The sequence below is a fragment of the Callospermophilus lateralis genome, chromosome 10 (genome assembly GCF_048772815.1).
Source record: "Callospermophilus lateralis isolate mCalLat2 chromosome 10, mCalLat2.hap1, whole genome shotgun sequence".
Taxonomy (NCBI): Eukaryota; Metazoa; Chordata; class Mammalia; order Rodentia; family Sciuridae; genus Callospermophilus; species Callospermophilus lateralis.
This window is the reverse complement of record NC_135314.1, coordinates 121954290-121981779: the sequence shown is the minus strand read 5'-3', so window position 1 is coordinate 121981779 and position 27490 is coordinate 121954290. Positions and strand designations below refer to the sequence as shown.

The window sequence follows — 27490 nt, the reverse complement described above, 5'->3', positions numbered from 1 at the left end:
TACAACCATCACCACTGTCCATCCCCACAACTCCTTTCATCTTGTAAAACAAACTCTATTCCATTCCATAACTCCCCATTCTGCCATCCCAAAGCAACCATCATTGTTTTCTGTCTCTGTGATTTTGACTAAGTATCTCATATAAATAGATTCATACAGTATTTGTCTTTTCATAACTAGCTTCTTCTATAATATCTTCATAATACTCACTCATGTTGTGGTATGAATTTCTTTGCTTTTTATGACTGAATACTTAATGGATTAGAAAGAAAACCCACTAAGAAAAAGAAACTGTTATACATGGTTGATGGGAATGTAATATAATACTGCCATTATGGAGACGATTAAAAAAAAAACTAGCAATATTAACTGTTGTATATAATGAAACTGGAAGACCTATGTTAAGTGAGATAAGCCAGCCACAGAAAGAAAAATACTGCATGTTCTTGTTGGTCAACAAGTAGAATCTAAAATGTCATCTCACAGAAACACAATGGTGGTTACCAGAGCCTGGGAAGGGTCTAGAGAGGGTATGGAGAAAGGAGGGTTAACAGAAACAGAGGGTGCAGTGGATAGGAGGATAACTTCTAATGCTGTCTAGCACAGGAGGATAACTAAGTTGACAACAATTAATCGTATATTTTAAAATGGCTAGTAGAGAAGATTTTATATGTTCCTAAAAACAAAAATTTTAAGTGGTTGAGGTGATGGATATACCAGTTACCTTAATCTGAATGCTACACATTGTATACATGTACTGAAATATCACTCTATATCCGATACATAGGTACAGCTATGTGTCAGTTAAAAATAAAACAAAAATTATATTCTCTAGTAATATATAACACATTTGTCTTATCCATTTATCCCTCAAACTATCCTTCTCTTTTAAGCCAATCAAACCCAAGGATAAAAACCAATCTGGAAAGATTGTTTCCCAAACTAAGAGATTGCTACATTATAAAGAACTCTTCACATGAGGCCTCAAAGAATCTCACAGTAGTTTCTCAATTTGGGTACTTGAATCAAGTAAAAATGTCAGAAGCACTGCCTAAAAATCTATGAATTACTTCAATGTCAGAAGTACCTAATTCTAGCCAATTGCCTCTTGGGTGTCCTCAGAATTTTCAATTTATAAAACTAATTCTTGCTCCTTCCACTGGAAAAACTGGAATAACAAGAACAGGTTACCACTGCAAAGGCTTTCTTGGGTGCTGGCTGCAGTCAGAGTGATCTCCTCATTCTCTGGACTCCAGAGTACAAGTCACGTGTATTATTCACGTGCACTTTGCCATCTGTCTTTACAGCATACTTTTCTTCTAATGACACCATGAATGGTTATTTAAATCTCATATTTTTGAGTATATTTTCTCTCTTCAACTTGTCTGAATCTCATATTCACCTTTTCTAATAACTCCAACAATGCTCTGGACATTAAATAATCAATATATGTCTCTTAATTTGATCCCTTTGCCTCCTTTCTTGTTTTCTTTCTTTGCTGGAAAGGCTGAGGCTTTTTTTACTCCATTTCTGTTGAGGAGCTGGCACTGTTATATGCTATCGGGAAGTCCATCTGACAGGCAATGACTGGGAAGTGCCATGGTGTTCACAGTTTATCACTAATTATTTCACCCTCTTATGAGAAACAGACTAGATGCATATAAAGTAAGCATATTAATCCAGTACAGGATATCCTTAACCAAAACATTTATGTGTTGTATAGTTCTGAGCTGAAAGGGAAAAAGAAATTGGGCTGAAGGTGAAGATTCTTTTATCAGTTATATATAGGCATATTTTTATTAAAAATTTTTAATATTTACTATTGTCACCCTCCATACATATTGTTGTCTTGGCATATATTCTGCTTTATTCTTTGGATAAATATTAATTGAGCATTCATTATGTGTCATGAGGATCCTTGGGCAATATCAAGAAACAAATAAGAAAACTTTCTGTTCTCATGAAGCTTACACATACTTAACAGATATTTTCTGCATTATTTATACTTCATGGTATTAAGGCTTCTGCTGACAAATACCGTGAAGCATATCTTCATTTCCTGAGGGAGTGCTATGTATGATATTAGTTAATGATAAATCTAAATTTAAAGGGCACAGAAATTAAATACTAGTAACTTCAAGGCCGTTCACCTTTCAATAAATCAAAACTGGTAATACCTCAAATTATGCAATAAAGAATACATAATTACTATGAAGTGAATGAATACATTTTAATCTTCATGGATCATCAGAACAGCTGAGAGGAGGGCTGGCTGCTAGTTGACTATTACCTGCTCTAGAGAATAAATCAAAGATAAGCTCAGCTCTGAGAAAAGAAAAAAAATTATGAAGAGAAGGAAAATATTTTCAACTAAAATGCAATTAAGACATTACATTTGAAGACAAATAGGGCCAAGAAAATCTGCAATGTAGAGATACCAACAGGAGGGAGATGAGGGTGGAACAAGAAAGGAAGATCCAGAAATGATCCACGATAGATCTTCAATGAGGCAATGGGCCTAAAAATCTTTGGTAGAACTTTAGAGGAAGAAAACATAACAGTAGTGACATCATCAAATTGATAGTACTTAAAATAACTTTGTAGATAGTAAAATTCCAGTATTAGATAAGCTTTTCCAGATTTATTGTTAAATTAACATCAAAAGTCAAGTCTGATTAATAAATCCATAAAGTCCCATCGATTTTACAAGCACACAAAAAACATTCAACCCCTTACCTTTAGAGATGTCAGTTCATCAGCCCACATTTCTATTATAGGAACAAGATGCTCAAATCCACAATCTTGAATAAGATCTTTATTAAAATTTTGGGCTCCTCCTTTGCTCTGTTTATAAATTATTACTGGAGTTCTTGGATTGTGAATAATTGAATTGATGCTACACAACACCTTTTTTAAAAAATAAAAAGTGTTTTTAGTCATACAAAAGGGTAAAGGGGTACCTTATATGCCAATGTAACGTGATTTTTCAAAGCTAATTTTAGGTATTATGAAAATCTTTAATGAGATTGACACTTGCAAAATTTTGGTTACACAGTAATCTCATTATCATGATTAATCATATAAGTTGTGAGGAGAACCAAAAACTTCACAGAAAAACAAGAATAAATTTCAAAATGAATAAGACTTGAAAAGAATTATAAATGAACCTAGATGCCCTTCAATGGATGAATGGATTAAAAAATGTGGCATTTATACACAATGGAATATTACTCAGCAGTAAAAAATAACAGGGCATTTGCAGGGAAATGGATGGCATTAGAACAGATTATGCTAAGTGAAGTTAGCCAATCCCTAAAAAACAAAGGCCAAATATCTTCTCTGATATAAGAGGGGTGACTCAAAATGGGATAGGGAGGAAGAGCATGAGAAGAAGATTACCACTAAATAAGGAAGAGAGGTGGGAGGGAAAGGAAGGGAGAAGGGAGGAGGAAGACCTTATCGTTATACAGATTACATATATGATGATGTGAGGGGGGAAAAAAAGAAGTGTGTCACATTAAATTGGGTAGAGAGAAGTGATAGGAGGAGAGGGGAGGGGAAGGGGGGATAGGAAGGACAGCAGAATAAAATAGACACTAGTATTGCTGTATGTATATACATGACTGTGTAACCAATGTGATTCTGCAACCTGTACACTCAGAAAAATGAGAAATTAAACCCCATTTGATTCAAATGTATGATTGTACTGTCATGTGTAACTAAAACAAATTTTAAAAAGAGTTATAAATGACTTCTTATAATGCACATAAAGAATAATCATCCAGACATCCTTAGCTACCGCATCTACATTTTCCTATTTCTGTCTCCTATTTAAGCTAAGCAAGATGTTCAAAGAGGCTTTTCCTATTGCTTCAAAACTTCAGATAAATTCAAAATGAGGACAGTCACATTCTAGACACACCATACACGTCTTGCTAAGACGCGATCAAAACCCTAGATAGTAACAAGCCTATCCAAGAAAACGTGAGAAATTAGATAGGTCTCATTGTGAAATTAAAAGATTATGTCTTGTGTGAGTATGAATGTGTCACAATGATGCTTATTATTATGAATAATTATAATTCAGGAATAAAAATTAAAATATGTAGAATGGGTAGCAGGTGCTATTATTATTTTCTAGCCATAAGAAGCTACAATAAACAGGGTTTCTGAGAATTTGACTTCTGGTGTTTATTTAAAAGAGCTTTATTTTATTACTTGAGGATAGTGTATTTCAATATTTCACTTTTGTTATATTTAAACTCATCAAGAACATTCTAATTGAAAAAATAATTAGCATTCTTCCACTAAATTATTTTTAATATTTTTTTAGTTGTCGATAGAACTTTATATGTGGTGCTGAGAATTGAACCCAGTGCCTCACACATGCTAAGCAAATGCTTTACCACTGAACTACAACCACAGCTTCTCTTCCACTAAATTATTAATGAGAGAAGGACGTGTTTCTATTTCTCCTCTCTCACACCAAAGATCAGGAAGGCTGTCGCCTTAGGAGTTGAACTCCCAAAAGAGATCAGGGAGCAGATACTACCTGAACCTCAGCATTCATACTTTATCTTTAATTGTTGAAAAAATGACAATATCTCTCTTCTGTATATTTTTGCAGTATAACACTACCAGTTCTCCCATCAAAAAGTGGAGTCTGTTTTCTACCCCTTGAATTTGGGCTGGTCTTGGGCCTTGCCTTGACCCACAGATGTACTGAGGAAAAATGTTATGCCAATTCAGAGCCCATTTTTAAGAGGCGTAGATCACTTTTGCTCTGTTTGCATTCTGCTACTGCCATATAGCCAAGTCCAGGCAGGGCCAGTAGATAATGACCAACACATGGCCCAGCATCCTCATTACTAAGACAACATTCTCTGAACTCCCAGAAGCAGAACTGCTCTATTGGCTTGTATTTCACAGCAGATGTATAGCCAGTATCATTTATATATATATATATATATAAATACACACATATATATATATATGCATACACACACACACGTGCATACTGTCTTCATATAAATTTGGTTCATTACATATAGTTTACATATACACACACATATATTCACTATAATAAGATTTATTTGTAAGGAATTGGGTCATAGGATTATTAAGTCTGATAAATTCCAAGACAGGTACTTAGCAAGTAGAAACTCAGAAGTGCTAAGGTGCAGCTGCAGTCCCTAGTAATTGCAGAGGTGATGTTTCAGGTCAAGTACAAAGCATGGGGAACAATATGATGCCCACTCACATCATAAAGGACAATCTGCTTTACTTGGTCTACCAATTCAAATGTTAATCTTATCAAGAAATACACTCAACAGACACACAAAAATGTTTAACCAAATATCTGGGTGCCTTGTTGCCCAGTCAAGTTGACATAGAAAAATCAACTTTCACAGTCACCCACAAAATCACTTTCTAGGTTCAATGATGTTAACATCAATTTGCCATATTTGCTCACTATTTTAAGATGAACGATTTAAAGAAAAAACAGACATTATAACTCTTCACCTCAAATAATAAAGCATGAGTCTCTTAAAGTAGGCATACTCTACAAAACTGTGGTACTATTATCATATCTAAGAAAATTAACAATAATTCCCTAGTATTACTGATGCCTAGATTGAATTGTAAATATCTTATTATACCTACTATTTGACCATACCCTCTCCCCATAAATGATAAATTCTACCTTAAATATCATACAAGAGGAGGCAAGGGAGACTCCCAAACAGCATATTTAAAAAGCTAGACAGGTGTTGTAACACTGAGGATGGAGCTCAGTGTTACAGCACCTGTCTAGGATGTGTGAAGCCTTAAGGTTCAATCCCTGGCAACACATACACAGGTAAGCAAAGAAATCACTTTCCTTGGACGTGTTCAAGCTACAAATAATAGGTGTCCTGGTAATATGACTTCAGAGGCTTATTTTAAAGTTTCTTTATAGTTTAAGATAGTGTTTTTAAATTTTTCACTTTTATTATATTTAGATTTTCATTTTAATAGAAAAATGTATTAATTTCTCTCCACTGAATTTTTATAGACATCCAAGCACATTCTTTCTTATGACTTAACACCTTCTGATGATTGGCAGCAAAAGATACGTTAACAATGAGGAAACCGAAAACTGGCAATTCCCATTTCCAGAGATGGGAATTATTTTTTCCCTTATAGTATTGGGAATTATCCCAAGGGACTCCACCACTGAGCTACATCCCATCCTTTTTTGGGGGGTGGGGAACATGGTCTCAGGAACTTGCTGAGGCTGGCCTCAACTTTCCAATCCATCCTGCCTTAGCCTCCCAAGTTGCTGGGATTGCAGGCTTGTGCCACCATACCCAGCTACAGAGATGAGAATTTTAAAAAGAAAATCAATATAGGTGTTACATTCTTCAGAGTTCGAAGATACTGATAAGCTCTTGATATTGATTGTTTTACATTGATTTTTTTTAAAAAAAAACTTTAAGGTTAATCATTAAAGAAAGAAAGAATTAGCATAATAAACTTCCTAATTACTTGAAGGTAAATAACAACACAGAAATTTCAACCAATCTAGTAAATACTAGGAAAAGGAAACAAACCAAAGTAAAAGAATAGAACCAAAATCCAAGTAAACAGAAAAGCATCAGGAATAAAAGCAAAAATATGAATTCATCTCAATGCCCATGAATAATTTAACTGCCCTTTTCTTTTTTTTAATTTTTTTTAGTTACACATTGACACAATATATTTTGTTTATTTATTTTTATGTGTGCTGAGGATCGAACCCAGGGTCTCTCACGTGTGGGGCAGGTGCTCTACCACTAGCCACAACCCCAGCCCCTGCCTTTTTTCTTTAAAAAAAAAAAAAAAAAAAAAAAAACCCTCTCAAATTAAATCTAAGAGACAAATGAAATGAAAGAAATCTAGTTATTGGCTGATAGCAATATCTAAAATAAAACAGTTTTCAGAAATATGCTTGGATCCCATTCACAATAGCAATAAAGTTATTAAACCCAGATCATAAACCTAATAAGAAATACACAAGTATATGAAATTTAAAGTACATGAAACTTTATTGAAGGTTGAAAAGGAAAACACAAATGAAATTAGAGACATATTTCTGAATGGGATAATTCAAAACTGTAAAGGTATCATTTCTCCAAACATTAATCCAATTTCAGCTAATCCCAATAGGATTTTTTAATCTGAAAAACTGTTCATTCAGAAAGGCAATGTGCTAAATTTTTATATAGCCAAGAAAATTTGGGGGGCAGGTGGGGAGATGATGACGGGATGCTTTCTCCAAAAAATTTCAAGGCACTATAAAATATAGAAATTAAAAGAATATGGAGGGGCTGGGGTTGTGGCTCGCAGTAGAGCACTTGCCTAGCACATGAGAGGCCCTGGGTTTGATCCTCAGCACCACATAAAAATAAATACATAAATAAAATAAAGGTATTGTGTCCAACTATACTAAAAAATAAAATATTTTTTAAAAAAGAATATGAAAGTAGTATAGGAATGAAATAGATCAGAGAATCTAAAAACCTATGCATATACAGCAATATGTTATAAGCATCAATAAAGCAGAGAAAAAAAAGTTGCCTATCAAAAGACTGTGAAGTCAAATGCCCACAGAAGCCAAGTAGCAGCATAAATGAGTCAAATAAGGAAGAGTGGGAACTGTGGATAACAGAAGAGCATATGTCTACATCTGATAGGGAAAAGACATAATTCTTCAGATAATGTACATTAAAAATCTCTTAATGTTGGAAATGTTGGTAATTAATTCAAAATTTTAAAACCCTATGTTGATCCAATAAAATAAAAGTACAGATTCAGTTCTGTCAATAAAATAAAACAGATTTAATTGTTCATCTATTCAATAATGATCTATAGAACCGGTAAAATGAGATTCCCTACATCATATCAATAGAAAATTAAATTTCATGTGAACTAAATATCCAAAACAAAACCACACAAGGACCTTACCCTAAGAAAATAAATTACCTATGTAAGAATAAAAGCAACAAAAGTAAAAATTGCTTAAAGTGTGAAAGCAAAGGATTATAAAATCTTTTAAAAGTCTTAATTGATGTTTTTGTCCTTATTCCTTAAACAATGCAGTATAACAACTATTTACCTTGATTACATTGTATTAGGTATTATAAGTAATGGATAGAAAACATGCATAGGTTATATACAAATAATATGCTCTCTTAAGAGCCTTAGCATCTGTTCATTTGATATCCATAGATATCTTGGAATGAGTCCCCATGGATACCACAAGATGACTATACAAGTATTCATATCAAGTGATCATTTATTACTCTGCAACTGATACCAAGGTTCATTACAAACACCAGTCTTTTTGTTAGCTATGCAATACCTGAAAGTATCTCTGGTCAATTAGGGCCTGTTGATGGTTTTCTTTGATGGGTTCATCTTTTTTCTCTGTGTCCTCAGAGTTTTTAGGACTGATAACCTCCTGTAATCTAAAGAGAGAAAATATCAAGATAATACAAAATGCCTTCCTGGACATTAGATTAAGACGACAATGATCCATCCAGCTGGCTTGTCAAAGTCTTACATCATTTTACTTATATGTGATGTATGCATGTGCGTGTGTACATTGAAGTTTTTAAAAACTTAAGTCATGTTGCCATTGGAAAATGAGAAGGTCCTCCCAACAGAACACAAATTAGAAGGAATCCCTGAAAACAGAAGGGATCAGACTGAAGAAGAAAATTCTAATCACTCTCCCAACACAAATAAAAAAACACCAAGGGAAAAAACTATAGCAAAAGATGGAAGCAATTTCCATCCAAGGTGCTCCAAAGTTAGAGGCCATAGGTACAGAGAGAAATCAGTCTGAGCAGGCAATTGGTTTGGGCACAGAGCAGGAACATTTAGACAATTTGGCCCCTCTCTACATGTTCCATTTATGCCAAAGAACAGACAGTAGTGATGCTCAGACCTGGAAAGAGCATGGAGACCTAAGAGACAGATGGCTACAAGATCTCTGGGGAAAGGAGAGACTCTGCCCAGGAACCTCACTACGTACGAGTGTATTCATCCAGTCACAAACCTTTTCCCTTCTTAAAATATCTACAAAGGCCAGCTGAGGTAGATATTGCTTCTCATCCCCCATCATGCCTTTGAAAATAGTAGTTTCTTATTAGACTTGCTTCAAATCAATCTTTTCAATTTGAATATGCTATCAGTTTCCTGCTGGGATCCCAATCCATTAAATTAATTCTATGGCTTGTTAACAAATTCTGACCTGCTATTTGTACAAAAGAATAGTCAAATTCTATGTCATTTGCCAGCTGAAAAACAATGGCTTTTGCTGCTTTGTGAACTAAATCTAATCTCTTTGGTTTAGCATTCAAAATTCCTCATGCTCTGAAGTTTTAACCCAGTATTCCTGACTCTCTGATGATTTTACTTCTCCCCTACAATTTCCTACTCCAGTGACATGTAACACCCATGATCTTTACTCAGTTGCTATTCTCTGCTCAATGATGAATAGATGCCCAAACCAAATATACAGAATTAGCTCTAATAGTTGGCCACCTTCTCCACCACATACCAGGCTCTCACAGTCCACTTTCCACCCGACTCCACCTCTAATTTTCACATTCACACAGTCTGCAGTTCTGACTAAAGGCAGTGCAATGAGCACAGTATCTAGAATACAAAAAGATACAGAAAAGCTAATATGTCCTCTACAGGAAAGACAAGAAACTATCTGAATTTAAATGTTAAGCTGAACATTGTCATCTCATCTGAGTGTAGGGTTATGAAATTGTAAGCAAATCTGATAAATAACTACTACACTATGAATATACAACATTATAGCTGTCAATGCAGCAACCAAAATACGTAAATGAGTGTTTAAAAAACAAAAGAAAAAGTGGGTCACTACAACATGGCACTACTGCCAAACTCTGAGGCAACCGTTTCTTTGGTGAGGAGCCCAAATCCAGACCCAGACCCAAATACTATGTGTTATCTTTAGGTCCAGCAATAAGCAATTACAAAGGCTTTGCCTGGAGGCCTCATGAAGAACAGCAAGCTTCCTCACACCAGACCAGCTGCACACCCTACACACTGAAATCTGTGGAGGTAGTTACTTTTAAGGACTAACCCCCTCCCTCTAATGCTAGCCATATTCACATGCATTTCTGCTTTCTTAGCCCAGCACCCACGTTAGGGGCCCCTTTACCACAAGGACTTTAGTGAGGCATTTTTCAGGTGCTTCTTCCATTATCTCCTTACTGGTGAGGGGCCTTATCTAAACATCCCCCCCCCAGTACTTTTACCCTCCCTGCCCCATAAAACATCAGGGTTCTTGGCAGTGAGATAGTTAGGCCCCATCTGGCTGCATGTCACTAACCAACCCACCCAGTACATTTCATAAGGGAAAAAAAAAAAACAAAAAACATTGGGGAGCCAGCCTTTTTCTTTTGGCCTCTTGCTTCTATCACAGGATGGGCACTAAGCTTAATTGTTAATTTCAGTGTGCCTCACCAGCGACCACTCTGATGTCTGTCAACAGTAGACTGGCTGTATTCTGACCGTTTCCCCCTAGCTAAATAAACTAGGTATTGAAAAATAAAGGAAATTAGTGTAGTACATCTGGTTGTCTTGCCTGGTAGAACTATTTCATCCCTTCTTAAAGAACATAATTTTAAAACAAACTGTCTGTAATATTAACTCTCCTGTAAGAAGAAATCATGTTCTCCCATGTTAGATTGTTAAACTAACCTTCAATACCAAATGGAGGTGTTAAGAGTAACTACAACTCTTAAAAATACAAAAAAAAAAACCCACACAACTGAAATATTCTGTGGTCATGCAAGGGAAAAGACTCCTCTATTCCTTTTTCTCATAGCACTTCCTTTGGAAAACTTGTAATTATGTTTTCTCTGTCTCTTTAAGATGTATTTAAATCTTTTCCAGCGCTAAATAAACCTTTTCCCAGTTCTGTATCTCCAGGATTTTTTTTTTTTTTAAAGGAACCCTGGAACCATGGTCAAAATGTGACTATCAAGGAAAATGGTCACATCTTCTAACACTATCAGAATTTAGTCTAGGGCCCTGGTGCCAAGCTGTTAACCTCTTGATTGTCATAAGAACACCAGAAACTTTATTTTTCCCTTGGTTAAAGACAGCATGTATGTAATGAATTCTACCTGCCTGGCTATATAGGAGGATTTCTGTCTGTCTGTAAACCTTTTAGCACACTGCCTATAATGCACATCCCTGTCTGTCTGAAAGCTTACTCAGTAATAAAACTGTCTTTTGTACATCTATGGAAGGAATTCACTAGGTTGAGAGCAGACTATTATTTCCCAAACTTCAATAGTACTTTGAAATAATTCTACCTTTGGCACAACAGAAAATAAAAATCTTTTCATGAGCTGGGTATTTGCCTAACATGGTAGGGCACTAGCCTAACACACATGGGACCCTGGGTTCAAGCCCTGGGTTCAATCCCTAGTACTACAAAAACAAAATCAAAATATTTTCTTTATTTAGCTTGGTTCTAATTATTAGTGAGGTGATTCAAGAGTGAGACTTGGAGAAAGAATGATTAAGGATATGATTTATCTTTTTTTGCCTACCATCTGTGTAATGTGGGCAAGTTATCTAACACTCCCAATTCTCTGTAACGACATCTAGATAAAAAGTTCCAAACTAAAATATTTTTAAAATATTATAAAAATCCCTAAACATTTCTTCAAAATTCAATCAAAAAAAATATAGCAGGAATTAGTTCTGAATCCTAACTCTTAAAATAATATTTATTTATTTATTTTTAATTTGTTCTACTTAGTTGTACATGACAGCAAAATGCATTTTAATTCATCATACACAAATGGAGCTCAACATTTCAATTCTCTGGTTGTACATGATGTAGAGACACAACATTTGTTCAATCATACATGAACCTAGGGTAATGATGTCCATCTCATTCCACCATCTTTCTTATCCTTACAACTGAATCATAATTTTAAAAGACAAAAAAATGGTAAGTCAATCTAAAGACCAGAACCCAAGTGAACAACAAAAATACATATATTTGATTCTCATTATTTGTGGCAGTTATGGTCTATAAAGTCACTGTGAATACTGAATTAGAGTACTGAACCACTGCTCCTAGGGGAAATACACTGTCATGCTTCTGGCAAGTCTCTAGTCACATTTTCCTCACTGTTCCATTTTGTTTCACTGTCCCAGATGTAAAACATATATAAAATATACAATATATAATTATGACATAGAATATAATTTAAATTATCATGTCAACATATAATATCCAGATTATGGTTTCCAACCTGTTTTAATGTATTTGTGTCAATTTCATTGAAGTATCTGCAGAACTGAAAACTAGGGACATAATAGGTCAACAGATCAATATATAACCATGTTTTATGTGAGTCTCTACTTAAAGACACTTTGAAGTACACTGCTGATTCACTAATGAACTTGCCAATAGTACTCCTTAACTCCTGCCTTGAACAAAACTTAACATGTGTATTTTTTTCATAAGGCATACCATAGCCTTCCTGGGTACAGGAGCGCTATGCTTGGTGAGGTACCTTAGAGAAATCACCAACAAAAAGCATAAATATGGAGGGGGGAGTGGTACTAAACAGCAAAAGACCCTTCTTTTCAGTATGGGGAATGGAAACAAGAGGAGAGAGCATCAACTTGGTCAATAGCTGAGAATATATGTTGATTCAAAATTTCTTGCCATTGAGCATGCCCATCTGCAACTGAAATGCCGTGAGGACTGATCTGAGGTTATAATGTTGGCAGGCAAATTCACACATGAAATCTGAATGATGAGGACTGATCTTTATGTACACATAAAACATGTATGTTTATGTTTATCTTCACTAATATGCTTGCTTTGGAGTCAACAGGTTTCCCCATTCTGACTTTATCTCCTACAGCTTCCCCTTTCCCAGTTGTTTGTCTCCTAATTTCCTCACCTCACTTAATGGCACTAACAACTAACTAGTTATTCAGGCCTAAAACTTAGAAGACTTTCGCTTCTTCTCTTTTCCTGCTCAATGCCTTATATCCCATCCATCACTAAGTTGTCAGTTCTACTTTCAATATTCTCCAATTCCAAAACTTCTCAGCACTTCCACCACTGACCATGTCACCACCACCACCACCTGCTCAAACTCACACAATAGCTACGCTCCCACTATCTTACATGTAGTGTTTATATTGAAATTGTCATATTTATTTCATTATCCATCTCCCTTTATGTCATCTCCACGAGGGCAGGGATATTCTTCCATTTGGCTTACCACAGCAACTCCAGAATGCCAAGCAAATAATAGGAAATACTATAGGCACCCGAAATGTCAAGCAATGGTAGGAAGGAAATGAATATGCATTAAATAATGAAGGCATTCTTCCCAAACCTTCCACTTCTCTTTTAGTTTTCCTTCACTACTATCTTAATTTTAACTCAATATGTAATTCCTGGATGCACGTGCTTTCCTTTTACGGTGATGTTTGTTGCCACAGAAGGAAAAATAGTTGTCAGTAAAAATTAAATCAACACTTGCTAACACAATTAACTTAATACATTTGATGTATATATTAACTCAGTTTTCAAAATATTTCATATATATAGATTTCTTCTCCTCCAACAAAATGTGTCCCAAACTACTTTCTCAATCCCTTGACTCAAAGGGTACTGATGGACAAGCTTCAGAAAATACCATTACTCTTTAAAATCAGATATTAAAATACCTCTGAGCTCTTGCTTTTCAAAGCTAGAGTGGGTAAGAATGGCTTACTGCATGCCTTTTGGTACTTTTAAAGTGATAAGACTCCCTTTAAATTTTTCAGATCATGAATAGTAACAACAAAAGTCGGGAACTTGTCATCTCTACTTTCATTGATTCTCTAGCAATTCTTCCATTTCTGAAGACAATATTCTATTTAAAATCTTTGTACTTTATTACATTAGGCAACTTACCTTTTTTCTTTTTATCACCTAAGATGGATATACAGCTAAATCCAATATAGGAGAAATTGCTTTTGAACTGTGGAACCGGAAAAGCTTTTTCTGGTGGGGGTAGTGGGGAGGGGTTACCAGGGATTGAACCCAGGGATACTTTACCACTGAGCTACATCCTTAGTTCTTTTTTGAGACAGGTACTACGTTGCTTACAGTCTTTTTAAATTGCTGAGACTGGCCTCGAACTTGCAATCCTCATGCCTCAGCCTCGCAAGCTGTTTAAATTGTTAACTTTAAACAAATCCCAAACTACTAGGATTCTAGGTATGTGCCACCATGTGGAAATATGCATTTTTAAGTATCATTTCCCCCATAAGCCTGGTAATTCAACCCAAGGCCACATGAAGTAATAATGAGATAAGTAACATAGATAAATAGAAACAAAATACAAAACCCTAATAAAAGCTATAATTTTGGTGAAATATAATTACTTGATGCTTTTCTTAAGGGCTTTTTCCAGTTTCTTCACTTGCTGTTTTTGAAGTTTTAATTCCTCTTGTGTGGGCCTGTTGAAAATAAACCACATCGAATGCATTCAATTAAGTGAATAAAACAATAAAAGTACTTAACAATAGAGGATATCCTGTTACTTGTCACAAGTTCATGAAAATTCTTTAAATATTCTGACTGCTAATAAGGTATTTAGTGGACATGTGGATTTCTTCTATATAATTCCTTATTCAAAACCATTTACTTGTTTAATTTATTGTTTTTATAGTGAAATATTTCAAATATACAGATGTTAGAGATTACAACAAATCCTAGTATATTCACCAGCTTTACCAAATTTGAATATTAGTATATTTATTCCAAATCTTTAAAAATGTACTTAAGAATTCCATGCGTCCCTCATGTCATTCTTCTTCCCACACCACTATCCTAAATTTACTGTTCCTTATTGCAAAGCATTATTCTTAAAATCTTTACTATATATTAATGAAACCATAAATATACATATTACCTAGCAGTTTTTCAGACTTTATATAAATGACTTACATGTAAACCATTAATAGTTTTTCTCCATTAAAGTTTAAGCTTTAAAGTTTGGCAATGAAGCTCAGAGATAAGATACTTTGCCTAGCATGCACAAGGCCTGGGTTTCATCCCCAGCACTGCAATAAATCAAGTGTAAGCTTTATGAGATCAAGGGATTTGTTTGGTCATTGTTTAATCCCAGAGCTTGGAGAATTGCCTAACTTATTAAAAGTATTCAACAAATATTTGCTGAATAAAAATAAAGTGTCAACAATGTTCACTCTGTATTACTGTCAACAGATGGTGGTTTCTCTCTGTAATTATATTGCATATAGCTTTCTGTTGTGTAACAAGAACTATTTACTTTTCTTCTCTTTCCACAATAAGAAATCACAAGATATTCTCAAGTAATTTGGGAACGAGAAACCCACCAGTATAAAACTTTGAACATTTCAAAATCACTAAGTTAAAATGTTTTCACTACACACACACACACACACACACACACACACACACACACAGTGTAAGTATTTGAGGTGATGGATAGGTTAGCTTAATTATTCTACCTCGTATTCATAAAATCACATTACTTTGTATCCCAAAGATAAATACAACTATAATTTGTCAGTTAATAATTTAAACAATTTAAAAATGTAAAAAATCATGCTCGCTGGAAGATAAAAAGAAGAATATTATATGGCTCCAATTACAGAATGTCTAGGAAATATAAACTATTGTATAATGGCAAAATAAACTGGGAAGAAGAGATTACAAAAGAAAACTTTTAGGGTGATGATCTCAATTATGATTGTTTCACAGAGTATACGTATGTCAAAACTTTTAAATTATGTGCAATGTATTGTATATCAATTATACACCAATAAAGCTAATTTTAAAGGAAAAATACCTACTCAAAAGTTCTTACCCAGTTTTAACTTCTTCAACAGACTTCTATTTTCTCATTTCCCTTGCCTGTCTATGGGTAGGCTTTCTATCATTTACCATGGGACACAAATAACCATGAATATGAGTGTGAAGCACTGTTATGGTTTAGATGAGGTGTCCCCCAAAAGCTCACATGTGAGACAATGCAAGAAGGTTCAGAGAAGAACTGATTGGATTGCAGGTCAATCAGTGAATTAATCCCCTGATAGGGATTAACCGAGTAGTAACTTAAGTGGTAGGGTGTGGCTGGAGGAGGTGGGAATTGGGGCGTGGTTTTGGGTTACATGTATTTTTGTCTGACAAGTGGAGACCTCTCTGCTTCCTGACATGATGTGAGCTTCCCTCCACCTCATTCTCCCACCATGATGCTCTGCATCACCTAGATCTCTGAGGAATGGAGCCAGCCTTCTATGGACTAAGACCTCTGAAACTGTGAGCCTCTTAAACAAACTTTCCTCCTCTACAATTGCTAGTTGGGTCCTTTAATCACAGCAGCAAAAAAAAAAAAAAAAAAAAAAGCTGCCTAAAATAAGCACTCAGGATTGGTTGTAGGGTAAAGGGGTTAGAATGGTTTAACATAACAAGTTCCAGTATGTATTCACTTGTCAAAGGACAAAGAAACATTACTTAAAAAAAAATTTAAAAAAAGAAACAATAAATCAAGTGTAAGCTTTATGAGATCAAGGGATTTGTTTGGTCATTGTTTAATCCCAGAGTTTCTCTCACCTGCTTTCCAAATCTTTTTGAAGGTTCAGCTTTTCACTTGTAAGTGCATCAATCTTAGATTTTGCATCCTGGAGTTGATTCTGTAATGACTGCAACACATTTCATACAAAAATAATTAACTTTCCGGGTGATTATTTTACTTTATAAGAAAATATTTGGGGCTGGAGATCTAGCTCAGTTGGTAGAGTGCTTGCCTCACATTACAAGGCCATGGGTTCAATCCCCAGCACCACAAAAAAAATTTTTTTAAGTATTTATTAGTTATAGTCCCCATACCACTAGAAGACATTTATAAGTCGGTGATGCACCCATATTTTGATAATCATTTTCTTCACTTGACTGACTTTCATCTTCTTTATAGTGCCTGTGAAAAGATACGTGTATATTTTTTATGAAAAAAATCTTAAAAACATTTTGCTAATAAAAATTAAACCAATCTAATAAGAGCTTAATAATCTAACCATGACTTAATCCAAATTTCCTATTTGTTCACATAAGGAATGGCATTAGAACACATTACTTATGAACATAACAGTACATATCTATTAATTATCCCTTTACTTAGAGTATATGAGAACCAGAACTTTTTATTGTTTACCACTGGATCTCACTGCCTAGAAGATTATGGGACAAAAGAAGAGCTGAAAAGACACTTGCTGAATGAATAAACAAATAAAACAATGCAGAACATTAAAGAAATGTTCTTCTTTAAAATGCATTCTCCACATACTCTTTTTATCTTTCTAGTACCTGAAGCTCAAATAATCTACCTTAAAAAACAACAACATAGAACGCAGATGGACAAGACCAGACTTCAGTCTTGATTCAAACCTCGGCACTATTATTAACCAATAGTTTCATCTGAATAGATCAATGTCTCAGAATTTAGTCTGATCTGTAAAAAAGGAAGTTGTCATATCTACCTCAAGATTAATGTGAATACAAAAGATATTAAAACGCAAATAAAATGTACTAAAGCATTCTATGATCCACAAAGTGCTAACAAATCACTAAAATCTTGATGAGCTAATACTGTACTCTCCTATAAAGTAACCTCTAGCTAACATGTGGCCAATGAGCACTTGAAATATTGCTAGTTGAAGTGAAAAACTAATTTTCATTACACTTTAAATTAAAAAACTGAATCAGTGTATTTTTCTGTAAAATACAACTTCATTGTTTAGGACAAGATTTCACTTTAACTGACTACTTCCAGTCTGCATTTGGCCTCAAGAATGAAATACCAATTCATTCCAGAGTCTCCAGCCTCCCAGCCTGTCTTGAAAATTTCAAATCTGCCAGTATCATAATTGTGAGGGTTGTGCTGGAGTCAAAGGGTAGGTAAGATTTGGAAAAGCACAAAGAAAAAAGGTAAAGGCCAATTTTAGACTGTTTGGATTCTATGAGTAAAAAGGGTATAAATGTAAACCACATCTGCTTTGGGAAGGCTTTTCTGGTCACTCCAATCAAAATTGATTCTGCTCCTATTCTAAATTCCTATAGTACTTATTGTCTATACAATCTTTAGAAATTATTCACTATGACATTATGTATTAGTGCTTAAGTCTCATGTTATTTTCATTAGTGTTTACATTTTATCTTCCTTATTAGACTGTAAACTCTAGAAGGACCATTATAAAAAACTGTCCAATCTCTGTAAAATCTATACAACACTGTGTCTACCACTGAAATGACAAAGTCAGAAATCCCTGAGCACTTGATATGATGCTTTCTGACTAGAGTGATTCACTTTTAGCCTTAGTTGTTTTTATCCTTCTCTTCTTCGATTGGTCCTTTCTTCTTTCTTTTCCCTTTCTTCCCCTGCCCCCAGCTATTTCTGAAAAGTCATTCTTAGGGCAAGAATAGTCAAGTATATGCTTCATGGAAGCAAAAAATGTATCCGATTTGTTTTCCTGGGATCCTAAATACCTAAAATAGAACATGACACCAAGTGGATGCTCAAGTAAATGTCTATTTGTTGAAAGAACTGCTCCATTTATAAACAATGAACAGAATAGCTATTGTTGATTAAAGCATTTTAGATTACATGGTCTTAGATATTCTTCAGCTATTTTAGGTTAACCAAAGACTATTTACTCTTACTTCTTTATTCAGAAGTGACATGTGTGCTTTAATCTATATGGTTTTCACTGACATTTTTACCTTTATCTCATAGATCTGATCCTAATTAGGTTACACTTTGGTAGGCGGCTCATTTACTTCTATGCATTTTGTGGATATATTGGTAACTTTTGAGTGAGCTAGGTGACGTCAATAGAACAAATTATAATACTGCGACAAAATAAGAGGAAATGTAATTTCTGCTGTTAACTAATACTTTGATGGTTATTGAATATATGTATATTAATATATTTTAACTATAGGTAGTAAAATACAATATTTTAAAAACTTCTTAGTGGAATTAGGTAGATTTCTGTAGGATATTTAAAGTTTCAAAAGGCTATAGAAACTTTTGGTATGATTCATTACTGGATAGTGAGTTCAAAAGTTGTAACAGGATTATTCATACCTTTGTGTATAGATTTTTCTTATTTTAGATTCATAGTAGTCAATTAGGCAAAGCAACCTAGAAAATAAAATCTATATTGAATTATTTTCAAAATGCAGTATGATATCTACTATTCTCAACATAATTTCAAATTATAGTGATAAAAGGAAGTACAGATTATCTGACAGGATTTTAAAAGTTTAAATGACTCCTGTCAGAATCAAATATTATACTAAGTCATATTTTATATTAATTTTAATAGATGTTTAAATAGCCATAAATAGTATACTTTAACCTACTAAATGTATATTCTCCTTGTTCTAACAAGTCTACCTCTAGCAATCTTGCCCACAAAATATTTGCCCAAGGATGCAACTCGGCATGAACAAAGTTATCCACTATATCATTTATAAGAGTGAAAAAAAAAAAACCAAATCTACTAGGCCTTCAACAGGAAAAAGGTTAAACAGTGGCACACCCATACTATAAGAAATAATGTGGCACTGGGAGTAATGATGTAAATTTGCATAATGTCCTAATAAGGACTGATGAGGGAAAAATATTGTACAACCAAATGTATAATATTACTCTATTTGGTCTAGAAAATAGAGAAAGAAATTATATACAAATTTATGCATGTATTGAAAAAGAACTCTGGGTCCTTTACTGGGAGATGATATTGTAAGCCAGGGGGCACGTGGAGAGGAAGTTCTGGTTTTCACATCAAAAAGCTGGAGAGGGATTGGAATGCTAATAGTTCATCCATTAACACAATACTACACAATGATCAACACATATCATGTTCACCATGCTTGAGACCTCTTACATTACTTGCCATTTCCAAGTAAATTCACTTTCCTTCTTGTGTATTCCTCTAACTGAAAAATCCTTTCTCTTACCTCTATTAAAATTCTACAGTTCCTAATTGTCTAGCTGCAAGCCAGCCATCTTCATGAAGCCTCTCTGGGGCCTCTACCTTTCACTTCTCTCTGTCACACTCAGCATCCCATTTGCCCCACACGTACAGTACCTACCACTATCTGCCTTATATTTACTTACATACCTATCTACTCAACTAGACCATTGGCTCACTGAATGCAGAAATCATGGCTTCATTCATCTGTGTTTGCTCTATGTTAGACTAGTGCCTTTATACCTTTTGACAATAGCTGTATTTTTAATAAGGTTAACTCAATTTTTAATTTCAATGTCTCAAACTGAAGATTTGCTTCATTAAAAGTCAAACATAAGGATGGGAGTGTAGAGTTCTGGGGTAGAACATTTACCCAGCATGCAAAAGGCCCCAAATCCCTAGCACCACAAAAATAAATGAGAGCAGAAAAAATCTCTGGCCCATTAGACAAATCCATACCTGGATCAGCCCAACTTTATGTGGCAATAACAAGTTCCCTCAGTGTCTCTCTCACCCATATTGGCTGTTCTGGGGGTTCGTTTTGTTGTTGCTTTTGTTTCCCCTTCAATGCTCTATCCTTTCCTCCCACTGTAACTCCCTCTGCCTCTCCTTCTTTTAATCTACTTTTATTTTCTCTCCTTGCTTTTTTCTTCTTTCCATTTATTCATACCTACCGCTAACTACATTTTATTATGAATCAAAGTGTTTATCCTTCCTTTTTCTTCAAAAGGATGAAAATTATGTAGATCATAGATGTATTCTCAAATCTCCAAACTTATATATAACTTCATTTTTATGCACAATAGAAACACCTAATATAATTGATTCTCAATCCTATTACATAAATACATAAGACTAGTTTAAATGCAATCAGTTCATATTGATTAGTAAAAAACACAAAGAGCTACTTTTCATTCAAAGGAGAATGCAAATATAATACCAAAACAGCTTATATTGCCAAAAATACTAAGCATTTAAAACCAATTCCTACAAGGCGAGGAGTAAGTCTAAGGTGGTATAAAAGGGAAGAAATGAAAACAAGAATAATTATAGTTTTGACTTTGGAATTATGTAACTGTTTTAAGTAAATAAAAAAGTCAATTCCTAAGAATTAAAAAACAAGTTAAACCCAAATGTTTACTAATTTGGTGACACAAACACAGAAAAGTAGTATTTCAAGATATTTTAGAAAATCACATTTTGACTGCATCTATGATAGAATATTTAACACTAAAGAAATGGAAATTTAATTCAAGAGGCTTATTGTTAGTAATTCTGGGATTACTTTAGAATATTTTAACACATTAAAGGATAAATTAGTTATATTGATCCTGGATTCATCCACAGCACCACAAAAAGAACAAAAACTTTAAAAAGAGTTACAAAATAAAAAGAGTTTAATTAAAAATACTGTAACATTAACTTCAGCTGGGAAAAACAAAACAAAAAAAAAAGATTTCTTTTCCCCCAGAAACACAGTTCCTAGCTCTTTTCACTGAAAAGTCTTAAGTCAAAGAAAACTTGATAACTGCAAGCAATCTCAACATCTATACAGTAGTATCTTACTAAAAGTAATCAGTTCTTTTGATAAATGTCTGATAGGTTAACCAAGAGTTTTAAGGAGCTGGAAGAATTGGACATTTGCATGCAGAAGAATAAAAAAAAACTAGACCCCTCTCTCAGTTACAAAACTAACTCAAAATAGATTAAAAACTTTCACATAAGGTTAAATCTAGGAAACTACTAGAAGAAAACAGAAAATGCTTCAGGATATTGAAATGAGCAAGATGTTTTGAAGAAGACCCTAAAGGCCCAAGAAACAAAAATAAAAAAAAGACAAATATGATTACATCAAACTAAAAACCTCTGTATAGCTAATAAGGAAAGGATCAAAAGAGTGAAGAGACAACCGATAAAAGAAATACTTGCAAGCTATACATCTGGGGGTTGATATTCAGGATACAAAACGAACTCCACATACACAATACCAAAAAACAAATAAACCAATTTAAAAATTGGCAAGAGGCCTCAAGAAACAATTCTCCAAAGACAACATAAATGACCGATAGGTATATGAAAAAATGTTCAACATCACTAATAATCAGGGAAATGGAAATCAAAACCATGAGAAATCACCTCATCCCAATAAGAATGGCTATAATCAAAAAGATTAAAGATAATGTGTACTGGCAAGATTGTGGAGAAAAGGGAACTATGTATGCTATCAATCGGAATATAAATTAGTACAGCCATTGTGGAAAACAGTAAAGAGCTTCCTCAAAAATTTTAAATACAATTGCTATGTGATTCAGCAATTCTACTGGGTATGTACATCCAGAGGAAAAAAAAAAACCAGTAATGTCAAAAATACTGCTGCACTCCCATGTTCAAAAGCAGCATTATTTACAATAGTCGAGAAATAGCAATAACTTGAATGTTCATAAATTGATGAATGAATGTGATTATATATATATATATATATATATATATACACATACACACATATACATATGCAATGGAATATTATTCAGTCATTAAAAATGATGAAATCCTATTACAAAAACACATAAATGGAACCAGAGATTTTACTCATATGTAGAATCTAAAAAAAGTTGATTTCACCAAAGTTGAAAACATCGGGGGCTGAGGTTGTAGCTCAATGGTAGAGTACATGCCTAGCACATGTAAGCACTGTGTTCAATCCTTAGCACCACTTAAAAAATAACATAAAGGTATTATGCTCATTTAAAAAAAAGTGGTTCTGGGAGATTTGGGGGAGAAACAAGGGATAGAGAAAGATTGATCAATGGGTACTAAGTTACAGTTAGATTGGAACAAGTTCTAAGGTGCTACAGTAAAGTGATGATAGGTAACAATAATGAACTGCATATTTCAAAAAGCTAGAAAAAAGGATTTTCAGAATTTTTACCCTGAAGAAATGATAAATGTTCAAGAAAACAGAAAAGTTTGACCTAATTTAAATATGATATAACGAATACATTCGATATCATATTATTCCACTAGTATGTACAATTTGTATGTATTTATTTATCAGTTAATAAAAATTAAAACAGCTTTATAAATTAACGGGGAACTCAATTATTAATTTTAAATATTTGTGTTATTTTTAACAAATATCTAATTTCATTCCTCAAAGAGCTCTAGGGCACTAGAGCATATAAATAAATAAATATAAATAAAATAAATATAAATGTATTTATATTTATTTTATTTATTTATATGCACCACATATAAATAAAATAAAACTTAAAAAGTAAAGAATGGAGAAGGAAAAAAGCAGAAGAGAGGGAGAGAGTCTCCTCTATGAGAAATATAACCACTCCTATCTCCCATGAAAAACTCAATTTTAAAAAATATTTTTTGGGGGCTGGGGCTGTGGCTCAGCAGTAGTGCACTTGCGTGGCATGTGTGAGGCACTGTGTTCGATTCTCAGCACCACTAATAAATAAAATAAAACTTAAAAAAAATATATTTTTTAGTTGTAAATGGACACAACACCTTTATTTTTTATTTATGTATTTTTATGTGGTACTAAAGATCGAACCCAGTGCCTCACACATGCTAGGCAAGCGCTCTACCACTGAGCCACAACCCTTAGCCCAATAAACTTATTTTTGAAAAATGACTTTAGCTACATTATCATCTTATGGGGTGAACATTACTGTCTATCCAGGACGGTATGAGGAACTCTTTTGCAGAGATAGGCAAACACTCTGTTTTGAGTGATGATGCGTTCTTCTTCCTCCTTTGTTAATCTACAGATATCCTTTTGCAGAGAAGCAATAATCTCTTGTTGTTCCATTCGTTTTTTCTTGTAATGTTGGCATCTGATCTGTAAGAAATTTTTTAAAAACATGATTATGATATGTACCTCTAAGACATGCTGTCTTAATACTTTACCCAAAGTCATATTTAGTTTCTATTGAAATAATAAATATGATGGCATCAAATTAAAAAGCTTATGTGCAGCAAAGAAAACAAGAATGCAAAGAGAACCTACAGAACAGGAGAAAATCTTTGTTACTCTTCTCACAGAGGACTAATATCCAAAATATATAAAGAATTCAAAGCCAGATATGTAGGTACATGGCTGTAATCCCAGTGACTTGGAAGATTGAGGACTGCAAGTTCAATGCCAGCCTCAGCAACTTAGTAAGGCCTTGTCTCATTATTTAAAAAAAAAAAAAAAAAAAAAAACAAGAAATAAAAACAAAAAGAACTCAAACAACCCAATTGATAAATAAGCAAATAAACTTAACAGACATTTCTCAAAAGAATACAAATAGCCAGCCAGGTGTGGTGGTGCACACCTGTAATCCCAGCAGCTCAGCAGGCTGAGGTAGAAAGAGTGTGAATTCAAAGCTAGCCTCAGTAATTTAGTGAAGCCCCAAGCAACTCAGCAAGAACCTGTCTCTATATAAAACAAAACAGGCTGGGGATGTGGCTCATGGTCAAGTGCCCCTGAGTTCAATTCCCAGTACCACATAAATATATATATTTTTTCATTATTGGTGGAATTGCAAATTAATATAACCACTATGGAAACCAATATGGAGTTTCCTCAAAAGACTACAAACAGCAGCTATACCAATCCTTGGTATTTATCCTGAAGAATTAGAACCTTCAAACTATAGTAATACATGCATACCTGTTTATAGCAGCACCATTCACAATAGCCAAACTATGGAACCAGTCTAGTTGTCCATCAATAGGTGAATGGATAAAGAAAATGTGGCATATATAAACAGTGAAATTTTAATCAGTCAAGGGTCATATGTTTTCTCTCATATATGGAAGCTAGAGGAAAAGGGAAAAGAAAGATGGAGAGGACACACAGGGGAAGGGGAATACTGGGGAATGATATTGGTTAAATTATTATATCATAAGCTTGTGCAAATATGAATCTCACCACTATGTACAATTATAATGCATCAATAAAATATGAAAAAAGCTCAGCATGCAATAATAATAATCAGGCATGCCAGATAACAAGAAAACAAATAGAAACCTAAACACAAAAAAAAATGATCCAATTAGAACCAGGTAACCGAATTATCAGATTTAAATGGAGATAAAATTCACACCACATAAAATCAACCATTTTAAAGTGAACAATTCACTAGCATCTAATACTCTTGTAATACTGTATGACCACCACACCCATCTTGCTCCAAAATTGAACAGATTCTAAAATAAATTAACTTAGTATGTTCAAAACAATTTCAGAAAATTAAAAACCAAAGAACAGAAATTCTAAAACAAAAAAATCCAATAACCCACAGAAAATATCTAGAATAAAGTATCAAAAGACAAAAAGATCAAGATTAAAAAACAAAAAGACATGGGGATTCAATGATAAACTCTAACAGAACTGAAATCCTGGAAAAACTGAAAAGAGAACATGATGGACACAATATTTGAAGATATAATGGTTATGAATTTACTAAAACTGATGTATAATATCAAACTACCAATTCAAGAAGTGCTACAAAACCTGAGAAGGATAACTCAAAAGTAAACTTGACTAGACACAAGGTAAAACTATTTTAAAACAAAAGCAAAGAGAAAAATATTAAAAGGAAGCCAAAGAAATGGTAGAATGTCTTCAAAGGAGCGACAAAGACACTGACAAGTGAACCCTCAGCAGAAACAATGGAATCCAGGAGAAATGGAAATATGGAAAGGAAATAGCTTCCAAATTAAAATTATATATCCAATGAAAATACTCATCAAAATTGAAGTGTTCGATCTTCAATTTTTGATTGAAGGATTGGTGAGGAGATGAAGAAATTAGAACTTTCATACCCTATCAGGAATGTGAAATGATAGAGCACCTTTGGAAAAGCCTGGCAATTTCTTAAAAAGTTAACATGTATTTATTGTATGACTCAGCAATTCAAGTTCTAGGTATCTACCAAAGAGAAATGAGAGCATATGTCTACACAAAACCTTGAACAGAAATATTTACATGAGGTCAGTTTCAAATAGCCAGAAACTGAAAACAACTCAAAATGTTCATCAACAGGTGAATGAATAAACAAATAGTGGTATATCCACACAGTGAAATACTTCTCAGCATAAAAAGGAACAGACCACTGACACAGCTATTAGCTAGCTTTGCATTCCTGTAATGAAATATCAGAGGCAATGAAATATCAGAGGCAATTAACTTATAAACAGCAAAAGGTTATTTTAGCTCACAGTTCTTGACATTTCAGTCTAAGAACAAGTAGTTCCACTTTTGGGGAATAAGAGACCCAGAATGGCCAAAGCAATTCTAAAAAACAACAATGCAGGAGGCATCACAATACCTGATCTGAAATCATGCTGCAGAACTGTACTAACAAAAACAAAACTGTACTAACAAAAGCATCAAAAGAGACATGAAAACCAATAGAATAGAAGACACAGAGACAATTGTTGAGAGCCATCCATAGGCCGAGTGTGAACTAGAAATCGGCATCATAGCCAGTGAACAGGAGAATCTGGTGTCTGGGGACTTCCAGTAGAAATTTCCTCTGGCCTAGAACGCCCAGACACCTGTGAGCCCTGTTCAGCTGTGCCTGGTCCAACACAAGCACTGGTGATGGGGTGACCTGCTGCAGCCACACAGCCTCCCAGAGATGGGCATAACCCACCCAGATGCCAGTCAACCTGCTGACCCCAAGATATCCCAAATCAAGACTCCACCCTGAAACCTTATCCCTGTCTTTGATGTACCCACTTAAATAAACCACGGAAGCCATTTTGTAACTGTTTAGCTCCAGCTTCTGGGTGGGCTGGACCTATCTGGTGCCCTACTTCAAAACTCTTTCCAACTCTATCTTATTTTTCTGAGGTATTATCTTCTCTGGTGGCTTATATCCTCCTGGGCATGAAAAAGGACCCCCTGTCTATGGCCACCTTCCCATAGACATTTACAGCCATCTGATACTTGACAAAGGTGCCAAAAATATGTTGGGAGAAAAGACAGCCTTTTAAACAAATGTTGCTGGGAAAACTGGATATCCATATGTAGAAGAATGAAACTGGACACCTATATCTCACTCTCCACAAAAGTTAAATCAAAATGGACCAAAGACTTAGGAATTAGACCAGAAACTGTTCAATTGCTAGAATAAAACAAAGTCAACACTCCATCCCATAGGTACAGGCACTGACTTCCTCAACAAGACCCCTAAAGCTCAAGACATAAAATGGGGAATCAATAAGTGGGATACCATCAAATTAAAAAGCTTCTGCACAGCAAAGGAAACAATTAAGAGAGTGTAGAGAGAGACTGAAGAATGGGAGAAAATCTTCCTGCTGCTCCTCTGATGGAATTAATAGATAAACAACTAAAAAATCTCAATGC

At 34.3% G+C, this 27490-nt stretch overlaps 1 protein-coding gene across 8 annotated transcripts in view; it reads right to left on the bottom strand.

Annotated features, from left to right (window-relative positions):
• The window catches only part of Cep70 (centrosomal protein 70), a 47923-nt gene that overhangs the window by 8075 nt on the left and 12358 nt on the right, over positions 1 to 27490 (bottom strand). For 6 of the 8 annotated variants that reach the window (XM_076867608.2, XM_076867615.2, XM_076867611.2 and 3 more), the window contains exons 7-13: positions 23799 to 23968; positions 19224 to 19280; positions 16970 to 17057; positions 16694 to 16782; positions 14479 to 14553; positions 8384 to 8489; positions 2737 to 2907 (exon numbers count right to left, since the gene is read on the bottom strand). In XM_076867608.2, coding sequence (XP_076723723.1) covers positions 2737 to 2907; positions 8384 to 8489; positions 14479 to 14553; positions 16694 to 16782; positions 16970 to 17057; positions 19224 to 19280; positions 23799 to 23968 — 756 coding nt within the window. Of the gene's footprint in view, positions 1 to 2736; positions 2908 to 8383; positions 8490 to 14478; positions 14554 to 16693; positions 16783 to 16969; positions 17058 to 19223; positions 19281 to 23771; positions 23969 to 27490 lie in introns of those variants that run through there. The other 2 variants (XM_076867612.2, XM_076867616.2) reach the window with 2 other exon arrangements.